Source organism: Hemitrygon akajei, chromosome 22 (assembly GCF_048418815.1).
Source record: "Hemitrygon akajei chromosome 22, sHemAka1.3, whole genome shotgun sequence".
Taxonomy (NCBI): Eukaryota; Metazoa; Chordata; class Chondrichthyes; order Myliobatiformes; family Dasyatidae; genus Hemitrygon; species Hemitrygon akajei.
The window spans coordinates 9750106-9764112 of record NC_133145.1 but is presented as its reverse complement, the minus strand read 5'-3'; the positions used below and the strand labels follow the sequence as shown (position 1 = coordinate 9764112).

The following is a 14007-nucleotide window of genomic DNA, read 5'->3' as shown; positions in this document are numbered from 1 at the left end:
TATGTTCAAGAGGCTGACTCCTGGGACAAAGTGGTAATATGTGATAAAAGATTGAGTACTCATTGGTTTGAGAAGCATGGGAGGTGACTGACTGTTTCTGATGTCTGAATGTTTGATGATAATAGATTTAATTTGTTCACAGGCCAACTGAAACCTGGCAATGGATAGGGACCAGACTACTCCCTCACTTGTATAATAACTCTCGGCTGACACTACTCGGAGTACCACAGCTACAACAAGTCCGGTCGAAAGAAGGTAGGAACATCTACAGCTTAAACCAGCAGAGGTTGTTGCTGACTATTATGTTCCAGTCAAACATGTCCAACAGAGACTGGGATGTTGCTGCAACTGGCATGGTTTGGACTATAATGTATGCAGGTGGAAGCCTTTCAAGAAGGTAACTACCAGTGAAGTTGGGAGACCCTGTTTGCCTCTGACGCAAGGGTATAGTCACAGTGGATACTATTCAAACAGTAGGGTTAGATAATGAGGAGTTGGAAGCAGGAGTACTGACTGGTATTTATTGCATAACTGCGTAGGGTAATAAGGACAGGATGTTTAAGACTTGGGAGGCAACTGTAACCATGTACATTGAAACTGTGGTGGGTTGTTCTGTTGTTGACCAGGACATGTAACCTGATTCAACCATGCTTCACTGAGGTGAAGCAAAGCCGTGTTAAACTGATACAGCATTTAGACGGGGTGTGGAGGGAGCTCTATGAAGGAGGTGTTGGGTTGCAAGCAGAGACAGACGAGTCAGGTGTTTCACACACATTGAGAGAGAGGAGTCAGGCGTCTCAGACATATTGAGAGACAGACGAGTCAAGCGTCTCAGACATATTGAGAGACAGACGAGTCAGGCGTCTCACATACATTGTGAGCGGTTGTAGAGGTCATGGACATATACAGTATATTGGATAAAGTAATCCAATTGAAGGAGTTTTGTTTTTGAAGGATCATTACTCTAGACGGTGAGAATTTCCAGGAGACACTCACACTTCAGGGGTGCCCTGGTCCCACCACTGGTTAGGTGGCCTTGGGAGGTGCAGTAAATGCTCAGTTAATGGAAACTGGCAGACCAGGGTTCCAGGCGGCAGTCTAGTTACCATCAGTGACTTGTGACAGTGAGAGAAAGCTCCAATAACAGGAGGCTTTCTCTCTGAGTGCAGGTCTGACGATGGAGGTCCAGGCAGTGATGCACCAGCAGCACTGCAGATGGAGTTTGACAATATTCCATTAGATGAGGAATGTAAAGTTTAAGCTAAAAAAAACCCAGACAGGGTGCTAAGCATGAGACCTTAGTGGATGAGGGACGCCTGTGGTCTGGCTAAAGCAGCAGATGTTGCAGAGAAGATCAAATGAAGGTTCAGGTCAGAGGCTAGTATGGTTACAGTGAGTAATTGGGCTCCTAACCTCCCATAGCCTGTCCACCATTTACTCGGCTCAAGTCAGGAGAGTGAAGGAATACTCTCCATTTGCCTGGATGGGTGCAGTTCAACAACGCTCAGGAGGTTTAACTCCACGTGGGACATAACAGCCCACGGGATAGGCATCCCATCCATAACCATTTGTCACTCCACTATTGATGGATAGTCATAGCAGTTTGTACCACCTGCAGCAACTCGGCAAGAATCCTAGACAGTGCCTTTCAAACTTACAACCAGCTAGAAGGGCAGGGTAGCAAAAGCATGGGAACACCATCCCCTGGAAGTTACCCTCAGTGTAACTGCCAAACACAGTGCTGACCTGGAGATATGTTGCCATTCCTGTGTTGAGTCAGAATCTTGGCACTTTCTGCCTAACAACATTTGGGTATACCCACACCTCACGGGATGTAGTGGTTCAAGAACGCAGATCAACACCACCGTCTTAAGGCAACTAGGGATAGGCTGTTAGGTGCTGGTTGGACCTGTGAAGCCAATATCCCTTGAAGGAATATTAAAAAAAGATATGAAGCCACAGCTGTTATGGAGCTGTTGGCAGTGAACAGTGTTACGTACCCTGTAACGGGTTAAAAAGAACCAGCAGAAATGGACACACCTGGGGTCTGAGTCTTCCATTATAAATTTTATTAGTAACTACATGATAAAGTAATATAAAACAAGATAAGGTAAACAGGTTAGCAGAGTATATGCATATATAAGTGAGCAAATAAAGTTCCCAAGCTTCCCAGCTCAGGTGGTTGGTTAGGTGATACAGTCTTAACGGTGGTATAGTAAGTAATCAGTTCAGTTCTGGAATTTGATTTGAGTAGAGTTGGAGAGAGAGAGAGTTGGTTTGTCTTCCCAATGCCAATCCTCCAAGTTGTCCTCCTGCTCCTGAAACTCATTTAAAGTCACCAACTTGTGACCACAAAAAGGGGACTGTTTCCACGGTAATGCTATCAACCCAGGCCAGGGTTAAACACACTGATAGCGTTCCACCGGGTCACTCCTTTGTCCACACTGTGAGCAAAATCCCCACCCTTGTCGTGGGCACACAAAGCTCACCTGGGTCCTCCTTGCCTCTGGCGTCGTGTGTCTCTTGTGTGTCTGACTACAAAGTCAATCAACCTTGTATATATCTCACAAGTGCGGAACACAAACTGTCCAACATTTAGCTCCATCTCTCAGTTTCCAAGGCAACTCACAGACTTTCTCTCTCTCTCTCTCTCTGCTGCTGAATTAGCACACAGGCTGTTCACTCCCTCTCTCTCTTGTTAAAGGAAGAGTCCACTTTAGAATAATCCTTCAGATCTCATCACAACGGAACATGATATCTCCGTGACAGTTTTTCAATGAGTAGAAAAAAATATAAAGAATAATTCTTCACAAATGGGGAGAGGGACATTGAGGGCATTCTTCAAGAGTCATTGGACTTACAGTACTCTTGTCTGGATGTCCACGTGGGCTGACTATGTTTATATTTCACTGTGGGTCAAAGTGAAACATTGTGGCTTCACGATGGCAGTGATATTTTGGTAGATGAGAAAAAGACCACTGTTGAGAAAGAAACCCGCAAAGCAAAGTAACAAGCTAGTTCCAGAACCAGTGCAGGGTGAGATGTCCCAGAGGAAAAGATATTCTAAACCCATCAGCAGTGAAGGGTAATCTTTTCTGTGGTCTGAGTCAAAATCATTATCTGAGAATGACAGCAATGTTAAAGCAATATTTAGAAACATCAATAGCAAGAGTTTAGAGGAAGGTCCCATTATTGTTTGATTGGTGGAAAAAGAACAATTCATTAAAGTTTCAGGACAATAGCTACATGAGCCATTGTAGTGATGTGAGACGGTACTGAGTGAAAAATGATTGGCAATAGCTTTGAGGAATATCTCAGTGTCTTCAAAGTGTCAACAGAGCTCTACCAAGAGGGATTACATGCAGGTCAACGGTTGTTATTTAAAAAGAGAGCTTTGAGAGTGTTTGTCCATTGTACGTGTCCTATCAGTGGCGACAACCAAGCTCTACAAACTAAATAATAGTACAGAAGGGATAAGCGGAGTAGGCCAGTGGCGAGAGTAGAAGTGGTAGGCTTTGGCTCGGAAGAGGTGTCGGCTCTGTGTAAAGGGTCTATTAAGGTTTCCTTTTTGTGTTTTTTTCCTCTCTTACTGTATGGTTGTGTTGTGCTCTTCATGCCAGATGTTGGAGAACTGGGAGACCCAGGCTCTCCTGGGGAACTACATCTGTGTGAAATGCATCCAGCTGCAGCTCCTTTAAGACTGTGTTAGGGATCTGGAGCAGAAACTTGATGACCTTTGGTTTGTATGGGACAGTGAGGAGATAATTGATCAAAGTTACAGGGAAGTAGTCACCTCGAGGTTGTAGGAGATGAGTAGCTGGGTGACTGTCAGAAGAAATGGGAACAAGCACTTAGAGCAGAGCACTCCCGTGGCCATTCCCCTTGGAAACAAGTATACTGCTTTGGATACTTTTATGGGAGATGACCTCCTGGGAGAACACCACGACAGCCCTGAGCATGGGTCCGTGGTGCAGAAGGGAAAGAGAGAGGAGAAGGGAATGGGAGTGATAAGGGACTCGATAATGAGGGGAACAGACAGGAGATTCTGTGGACATGAACGGGACACCCGGATGGTATGTTGCCTCCCAGGTGTCAGGGTCAAGAGTGTTCACAACACTTTGGAGAGGGAGGGGGAGCAACCAGATGTCTTGGTATATATTGGTACCAGTGACATAGGAAGGAAAAGCAATGAGATCCTGAAAAGAGAATTTAGAGAGCTTAAGGTAAAAGAACCCTTAGGAACCAGTGATCATAATATGATTGAGTTCAACATAAAATTTGAGAGGGAGGAAGTAAAGTCCGATGTAGCAGTATTTCAGTGGAATAAGGATAATTACAGTGGTATGAGAGAGGAGTTGGCCAAAGTAAATTGGAAGGAGATGCTGGCAGGGATAAGAGCAGAGTAGCAATGGCGTGTGTTTCTGGGGAAAATGGGGAAGGTACAGGACAGGTGTATTCCAAAAATGGTTAAATAGTACAACCATGGCTGACAAGGGAAGTCAAAGCAATTATAAAAGCAAAAGAAAAGGCATAAAACAAAGTAAAAATTGGTGGGAAGATAGAGGCTTTTAAAAACCTATAAAGAACAACAACAAAAAAATCACTAGAAGGGAAAAGGTGAAAAATGAAAGCAAGCTAGGAAATAATATCAAATGGATAGTAAAAGTTTTTTGAAGTATGTTAAAAATAAAAGTGAAATGACTGTGGATATAGAACTGCTAGAAAATGAGGCAGGAGAAATAATGAGGGACAAGGAGATGGTTGATGAACTAAATGAGTATTTTGCATCAGTCTTCAATGTGGAAGACGCTAGCAGTATGCCTGATGTGTGTGAAGGAAGAGAAATGGGTGCAGTTACTATTACAAGGGAGAAGGTGTTCAAAAAGCTGAAAGACCTAAAGGTACATAAGTCACCCAGACCAGATGAACTGCACCCTAGGGTTGCAGAGGCATTAGATATTATCTTTCAAAAATCATTGGACTCTGGCATGGTGCCAGAGGACTGGAAAATTGCAAATGTCACTCCACTCTTTAAGAAAGGAGGAAGGCAGCATAAAGAAAATGATAGACCAGTTAGCCTGATCTCAGTGGTTGGGAAGATGTTAGAATCAATTGTTAAGGATGAGGTGATGGAGTACTTAGTGACACAGGACAAGATAATACAAGGTTAGCATGGTTTTCTTCAGGGAAAATCCTGCCTGAAGAACCTGTTGAAGTTCTTTGAAGAGACTACAAGTAGGATAGATAAAGGGGATGCAGTGGATGTTGTATATTTGAACTTTCAGGAGGCCCTTGACAAGGTGCCACACATGAGGATGCTTACCAAGTTAAGAGCCCATGGTATTATAGGAAAGTTACTAACATGGTTAGAGCATTGGCTGATTGGTTGGAGGCACCATGCCGGAGTCCAATGATTTTTGAAAGATAATTTCTAATGCCTCCACAATCTCTACTCACAATCCCAGAACCCTAGGGTGCAGTTCATCTGGTCTGGGTGATTAATGTACCTTTAGGTCTATCAGCTTTTTGTTTACCACCTTCTCCCCTATAACAGGAACTGCATCCATTTCTCTTCCTTCACACACATCAGGCACACTGCTAGTGTCTTCCACAGTGAAGACTAATGCAAAATACTCATTTAGTTCATCTACCATCTCCTTGTCCCCCGTTGTTATTTCTCCTGCCTCATTTTCTGGTTGGCTGCCAGTGACTAGTGGTGTTCCACAGGGGTTGGTGTTGGGACCATTTCTTTTTATGCTGTATATCAGTGATTTAGATGATGGAATAGATGGCTTTGTTGCCAGGTTTGCAGATGATACGAAGATTGGTGGAGGGCCAGGTAGTATTGAGGAAACAGGTAGGATGCAGAAGGACTTGGACAGAATAGGGGAATGGGCAAGAAAGTGGCAAGTAAAATACGATGTTGGAAAATGCTTGGTCATGCACTTTTGGTAGTAGAAATAAATGTGCAGACTATTTTCTAAATGGGAGAAAATCCAGGAATCTGAGATGCCGAGGGTCTTGGGAGTCCTTGTGCAGACCACCCTGAAGGCTGCAAGTTTAGTCAGTGGTGAGGAAGGCAAATGCCATGTTAGCAGTCATTTTAAGAGGTCTAGAATACAAAAGTAAGGATGTGATGCTGAGGTTTTATAAAGCACTGGTGAGGCCTCACCTTGAATATTGTGAACAGTTTTGGGCCCCTCATCTTTTTTTAAAAACTTTTTTAATTGTGTTTTCAAATAGTTACAGAATAAAAGTGTGTGAAAAAGAAAATATGTGTACCCATCCCCCTCCCCTTAATCCCTCCCCCCAACATCCCTATAGAAAAAAAAGAAGAAAGAAAAAAAGAAAGAAAGAAAAAAAAAGGAATGCCTGGATATTGGAAGATCCCCACATGCTCCATGGAGTTCATAATAACTTTAGTATATATATTTATTTATTTCCCCAAGTAACCAATTATTTCATCTTCGGAGCACCTATATATTAAATCCTATCTTTTGTAAATAAGGGCGCCAAATTTTCAAAAATGTTTCATATTTATCTCTTAAATTATAAGTAATTTTTTCAAGTGGAATACAGCCATAAATTTCTTTCTTCCAACGATCTATACTTAAATATGTATCCGATTTCCAAGTAACTGCAATAGCTTTTTTGGCTACTGCCAATGCAATTTTTATAAATTCTTTCTGATATTTATTCAATTTGGATATCGGTTTTATCCCTTCAATATCACCTAGTAAAAGTAATATTGGATTATGTGGAAGTTGTATTCCAATAATTTGTTCCAATAAAACTCTTAAATTTGTCCAAAAAGGTTGAATTTTAGAACAAGACCAAGTAGAATGTAAAAAAGTACCAATTTCTTGGTTACATCGGAAACACTGATCAGATAAATTTGGGTTTAATTTATTTATTTTTTGTGGTGTAATATATAATTGATGTAAAAAATTGTATTGCACTAATCTTAATCGGACGTTTATTGTATTTGTCATACTCTCAAGACATAGTCTTGACCAATTTTTTTCTTCAATTTTAATATTCAAATCACTTTCCCATTTTTGTCTTGACTTATGGACTCCTTGTTTAATTGCCTGTTTTTGAATCAAATTATACATACAAGAGATAAATTTTTAAATCTTTCCTTTTTGAATTAAAGTTTCTATTTCATTGGATTTCGGTAATAACATTGTTTGACCTAATTTTTCTCTTAAATAAGCCCTTAGTTGAAAGTAACAAAAAAGAGTGTTGTTTGATACTTTATATTTATTCTTTAATTGATCGAATGACATTAATATACCTCCTTCAAAACAATCTCCTATATATCTAATCCCTTTTTGAAACCAGTTATATAAAAGTTGATTATCCATTGTAAAAGGAATAAGTCTATTTTGAATTAAAGATCTCTTTGCTAATAAGGATTTCTTTGTCTCATCGTCAACATTTATCTTATTCCATAAATCAATCAAATGTTTTAATATAGGAGATTCTTTCTTTTCCCATATCCATTTAGATTCCCATTTATATATAAAATCTTCTGGTGTGTTTTCTCCTATTTTATCTAGTTCTATTCTAATCCATGCTGGTTTATCTTTCTCAAAAAAAAGATGCAATAAATCTAAGTTGATTTGCTTTATAATAATTCTTAAAATTTGGAAGTTGTAACCCTCCTAGCTCAAATTTCCATGTCAATTTTTCCAACGATATTCTTGACATCTTACCTTTCCAAAGAAACTTCCTCACATATTTATTTAGCTCTTGAAAAAACTTCTGGGGTAATTGTATTGGTAGTGATTGAAATAAGTATTGTAATCTAGGGAATGGGCCCCTCATCTTAGAAAAGATGTGTTGGTGTCAGAGAGGGTCCAGAGGAGGTTCATAAAAATGATTCCAGGAATGAAAGGGTTATCATACGAGGAACATTTGATGGCTCTGGGTCTGTACTCACTGGAATTTGGAAGGATGAGGGGGGATCTTATTGAAACTTTTTGAATGTTGAAAGGATGTTTCCCATGGTGGGAGAGTCTAGGACAAGGGGGCATAGCCTCAGGATAGAGGGGCGCCCTTTCAAAACAGAGATGCAGAGACATTTCTTTAGCCAAAGGGTGGTGAATTTGTGGAATTTGTTGGCACGTGCAACTGTGGAGGCCAGGTTGTTGGGTATACTTAAGGCAGAGATTGATAGGTTCTTGATTGGACATGGCATCAAAGGTTACGGGGAGAAGGTCAGAAACTGGGGTTGAGGAGGAGATAGTAAAAAAGGATCAGTCATGATTGATTAGTGGAGCAGACTCGATTGGCCAGATGGCCTAATTCTGCTCCTATGTCTTATGGTCTTATGACATTTTACGTCATACAATATGTAATGCAGTGTATTCATAGACATAAAATTATTATAATGCTGAACTGAGCTGAAACTGAACATTCCTGGACTGATTTGATGATTTTGTGATTTGATGTTTTATATTCTGTGTTTCTCACTACTTTTTATCATTGGCACAATTTGTTATTTTTGTTTCTCGTGTTCGAGGTTTGATGTTTTTCATTGAACAGGTTCCATGGTTTTCTTTGGTTCATGGGAGGATGAATCTCAGGGTTGTATATTGCATACATACTTTGATAATAAATGTACTTTGAATCTTTAATTGTAGAACAGGATGTGAGAACATGTGTATGAAGTCAGTGAGTAAAAGTGATTGACAAGGAGTTATCAGGGTCGTTAAATTTAACTTGCACTTAAAGGACCAGTAAACAAAAAAGGTAGTTATATCAGAAAATGTATGTAGATGAATTTGCATATGTATAAACATGAGTAATTGTCTTTGCAAAAAGTTAATGGTTTTATGGGTTTATTACATCTCTACTAAGAAGTGCAATATAACCTGTATGTCCAACTCTGAAGGAACTGATTTTACCTTGTAGTCTGACCTTTGAGCCTGGAGTTCAGCTGGAGCTACAGAATGAAGAGTTTTTAAAGGCTCTGTGAATGTGAATCAGAGCCTCCAAAAACAAGCAATACCTTGAGTAGTTTCAACCAATTAAGCAATTATACCTGATACCCCTTTCTTACGACCATACTTCCTGTTAACATAAATTTTAGACTCAGCAATTTTCATTCCATTTTACAAAGATATACTGTCACTGTCATATAAACACTCAGCAGTCACAAAAGGTGAAAATGTCTTAACTCTCTGTATGTACCTATTTCAGGATATTGGTGCTCATGGGTTTACAGGCCAATGTCTGGCATTTGTCCTGGAGTTACCTACAGCCATTATAACCTGAGAGACAAAGCAATGGCCAAGAGTACCAATCGCAGTGGGGTTTATGCATCAGATGACTCTGCTGGGTAAGAGTAGTTATTACTATTGATGGTACTGCTGATTTTTGTATGCCCTATCTGTATTTTTCCAGTCACATAATCTTAAAATTCTCTTGGTGTACACTGGAGATGACTCTGCACAGGATGCTGAGCGAGGAACGAGAACACGGAACAAATTGGCACCAAATGGGATTGTTATAACATTGTATTTAGGGAGATGCATTACTGACATTACTGCTCCTATGCTGGGATCCTGGTGCCAACCCTACTCCATATACGCCCTCTCCCATCATTAATCAAGGGATGCTAAGACTACAGTGAGTGTAGATTGGTAATAACTGACCGCCTAATCACTGACAATCCAGGCAGGCACACCTTAAGAGATGCATACTTAACCCACCATTATACATCCTCGCTCATGACTGTGTGGCTAAGCACAGCTCAGATACCATCTGTAATTTCACCCAAGTTACTGCAGTTGTTGGTGGAATCAAAGATTACCCTTATCTAAGAAAAAATGTACTGGCATTGGAGCAGGTTCAGAAGAGGTTCACGAGAATTATTCCCGGAATGAACGGGGTAATGTGTGAGGAGCATTTGAAGGCTCTTGGCCTGTACTTACTGGAGTTCAGAGAAATGACGGGTGTGTCTTTGAAACCTATCAAATATTGAAAGACCTAGATAGAGTATCATTGAGATGTTTTCAGTAGTGGGGGAGTCTAGGACCAGGAGACACAGCCTCAAAATAGATAGGTGTCAGTTTAGAACAAAGATGGAGAACTTCTTTAACTAGAGGGAGTTGAAGCTATGGAATGTGCTTACACACTTGGCTGTGTAGGCCAAGTCATTGGGTACATCAAAGGTTATCAAGAGAAGGCAAGAAAATGGGGTTGAGAGGGATAATAAATCAGCCGTAATGGAACAGTGGAACAGACTTGATGAGCTGACTGGTGTAATTATGCTCCTACATCTTATTGTCCTATGACAACAAGGAAGCTTACAGGAGTGAGATAAATTAACTGGTTGAGTAGTGTCACAACAAGCTCACACTCATCATCACTAAAACCAAGGAACTGATTGTGGAAATCAGGAGAACACACACCAGTGCTCATTGAGGAGTCAAGAGTGAGGTCCTCACCACACCGACATCTCACCATCAGTAGTAACAGGGAGCAGTGCAGGCTTAGTCTTCCTAAAGTCCATCACCATCTCCTATGTCTTACTGATGTTGAGCTGCAGATGATTCAACTTGTACCATTTGACAAAGTCCTCCACCAGGGCCCTGTATTCATCCTCCCATCTTCCTTTTATACACCCAACTATGCTTTTCCAGATAGTCATGAAGTACAGAAAAGAGAAAGACATCAACCCCTCCCCACATGAAAAGGAAAAAGAAACAAAACTCACAGACCCCAGAACCCCCCAACACACTCCGTCGCAAAAATCCAGTGACAATAACATCAAACCCCACCACCCCTCACACTGTTTTTGTCACGAAGTGGGGGCAAGGGTGTTGGGAGAGAGGACCCACAAGCAGGACACAAACACGTCTTTCTTAGGTACAATAAAATAGCATTTATTACTCACTACACAGAAGATCGGGAAATCAAGGAGGACAAAGAGGAACGCGAACCTCGGACTAGGGGACTAGGGACTTGGATTGCCGCGGACCTGGAACTTGGAAACGGAACGGGATTGCCGCGGCCATGACTTGGACAGTGGGAACATGGACAGCCGCGGACCTTGGACTTGGACAGTGGGAACGTGGACAGTCGCGGACCTTGGACATTGACAGTGGGAACATGGACAGCCGCGGACCTTGGACTTGGACAGTGGGAACATGGATCGTTGCGGCCATGACTGGGACTCTGGGGACTGGGACTGCCATGGTCCTTGGACTTGGAGACTGGGATCCATGGATCACCGCAGCCGGGAACATGGAACCTGGATCATCGCGGACCCTGGACTAGGAGACTAGGACCTTGATTCACCGCAGCCAGAAATGTGGACACCAAAACACAGGACAAGGAACTCCAGATTAGGCATCAAGCTGGGACTCTTCTTCAAGGGGACAGACACAGACACTGGGCATGAACATTGAGCCGGAACTCCGCCTTCAATTCAGGCACCGAGCCGAGACTCTTCGAGGGGGATAGACATGGACAATGGGCATGACATCGAGCCAGGACTCAGCCTTCCACTCAGGCACCGAGCCGGGACTCTTCATCAAAGGGGACAGCCGCGGACACAGGGGCATGAACATCAAGTCAGGACTCTGCCTTCCACTCAGGCACTGAGCCAGAACTCTTCGAGGGGGATAGACACGGACAATGCGCATGAACATCGAGCCAGAACTCCGCCTTCCACTCAGCCACCGAGCCGGTACTCCTCGAGGGGGATAGACACAGACAATGGGCATGAACATCGAGTCAGGACTCCGCCTTCAACTCACCCCTGGCAGATTGACCTTGCCCGGACCCACTCTGGTGAAGAAAGGCGAATCGCTTGTACTCCGATGCGGGCTGGATAACTCTGGCTTGTGGTAGTGACGGCAACTTTCTAAGGCTTCTTAACACTCTCACCCCGAACAGCTAAAGCCAGGGGCTTATAAGCTGCCAGTTCAGGTCAAGGGTAGATTACCTTGATTGCCAAGCTCAAGGGACACGTGAAACGGAATTAGAAGGGAACAAGGAGTCAATGGTCTGGATGGCAACCTAACTAAATTTAAAGGGGAACCGATCCAGACCATGACAGTTTTAGATGTTTCAGAAAGGACAGGCAGGGAGGCAAAAGTGGTGGGGGCATGGCACTGTTGATCAGAGGTAGTGTCACGGCTGCAGAAAAGGTGGACACCATGGAGGGATTGTCTACGGAGTGTCTGTGGGTGGAGGTTAGGAACAGGAAGGGGTCAATAACTTTACTGGGTGTTTTTTTATAGGCCACCCAATAGTAACAGGGATAACGAGAAGCAGATAAGGCAACAGATCCTAGAAAGGTGTAATAATAACAGGGTTGTTGTGATGGGAGATTTTAATTTCCCAAATATCGATTGGCATCTCCTTAGAGCAAAGGGTGGAGTTTGTTAGGTGTGTGCAGGAATGTTTCTTGACACAATATGTAAATAAGCCTACAAGAGGAGAGGCTGTACTTGATTTGGTATTGGGAAATGAACCTGGCCAGGTGTCAGATCTCTCAATGGGAGAGCATTTTGGAGATAGTGATCATAATTCTATCTCCTTTACAATAACATTGAAGAGAGATAGGAACAGACAAGTTAGAAAAGTATTTAGTAAGGGGAAAAGTAGGGGAATTATGAGGCTGTCAGGCAGGATATTGGAAGCTTAAATTGGGAACAGATTTCAGGGAAAAGTATGGAAGAAATGTGGCAAATGTTCAGGGGATATTTGTGCGGAGTTCTGCATAGGTATGTTCCAATGAGACAGGGAAGTTATGGTAGGGTACAGGAACCGTGGTGTACAAAGGCTGTAATAAATCTAGTCAAGAAGAAAAGAAAAGCTTACAAAAGATTCAGAGAGCTAGGTAATGTTAGAGATCTAGAAGATTATAAGGCTAATAGGAAGGAGCTTAAGAGGGAAATTAGGAGAGACAGAAGGGGCCATGAGAGGGCCTTGGTGGGCAAGATTAAGGAAAACCCCAAGGCATTCTACAAATATGTGAAGAGCACGAGGATAAGACATGAAAAAATAGGACCATAAGTGTGACAGTGGGAAAGTGTGTATGGGACCAGAGGAAATAACAAAGGTACATAATGAATAATTTACTTCAGTATTCACTATGGAAAAGGATCTTGGTGATTGTAGTGATGACTTGCAGCAGACTGAAAAGCTTGAGCATGTAGATATTAAGAAAGAGGATGTGCTGGAGCTTTTGGAAAGCATCAAGTTGGTTAAGTCGCTGGGACCAGATGAGATGTACCCCAGGCTGCTGTGGAAGGCAAGGGAGGAGATTGCTGAGCCTCTGGTGATGACCTTTGCATCGTCAATGGGGACGGGAGAGGTTCCTGAGGATTGGAGGGTTGCGGATGTTGTTCCTTTATTCAAGAAAGGGAATAGAGATAGCCCGTGAAATTATAGCGCAGTGAGTCTTACCTCAGTGGTTGGTAAGTTGATGGAGAAGATCCTGAGAGGCAGGATTTATAAACATTTGGACAGGTATAATATGATTATGAATAGTCAGCATGGCTTTGTCAAGGGCAGGTCATGCCTTATGAGCCTAATTGAATTTTTTGATGTGACTAAACACATTGATGAAGGAAGAGCAGTAGATGTAGTGTATATGGATTTCATCAAGGCATTTGATAAGGTACCCCATGCAAGGCTTATTGAGAAAGTAAGGAGGCATGGGATCCAAGGGGACATTGCTTTGTGGATCCAGAACTGGCTTGCCCACAGAAGGCAAAGAGTGGTTGTAGACGGGTCATATTCTGCATGGAGGTCGGTCACCAGTGGAGTGCCTCAGGGATCTGTTCTGGGACCCCTACTCTTTGTGATTTTTATAAATAACCTGTATGAGGAAGTGGAGGGATAGGTTAGTAAGTTTGCTGATGACACAAAGGTTGGAGGTGTTGTGGATAGTGTAGAGGGCTGTCAGGGGTTACAGCGGGACATTGATAGGATGCAAAACTGGGCTGAGATGGAGTTCAATCCAAATAAGTGTGAAGTGGTTCA

At 42.3% G+C, this 14007-nt stretch overlaps 1 protein-coding gene across 1 annotated transcript in view; it reads left to right on the top strand.

The window, feature by feature from the left end:
• pkd1b (polycystic kidney disease 1b) overlaps window positions 1–14007 on the top strand; it is a 192884-nt gene that overhangs the window by 149145 nt on the left and 29732 nt on the right. The window contains exons 33-34 of the mRNA XM_073026674.1: window positions 143–255; window positions 9208–9346. Of these exons, the coding sequence (XP_072882775.1) occupies window positions 143–255; window positions 9208–9346 (252 nt within the window). The remainder of the gene's footprint in view (window positions 1–142; window positions 256–9207; window positions 9347–14007) is intronic.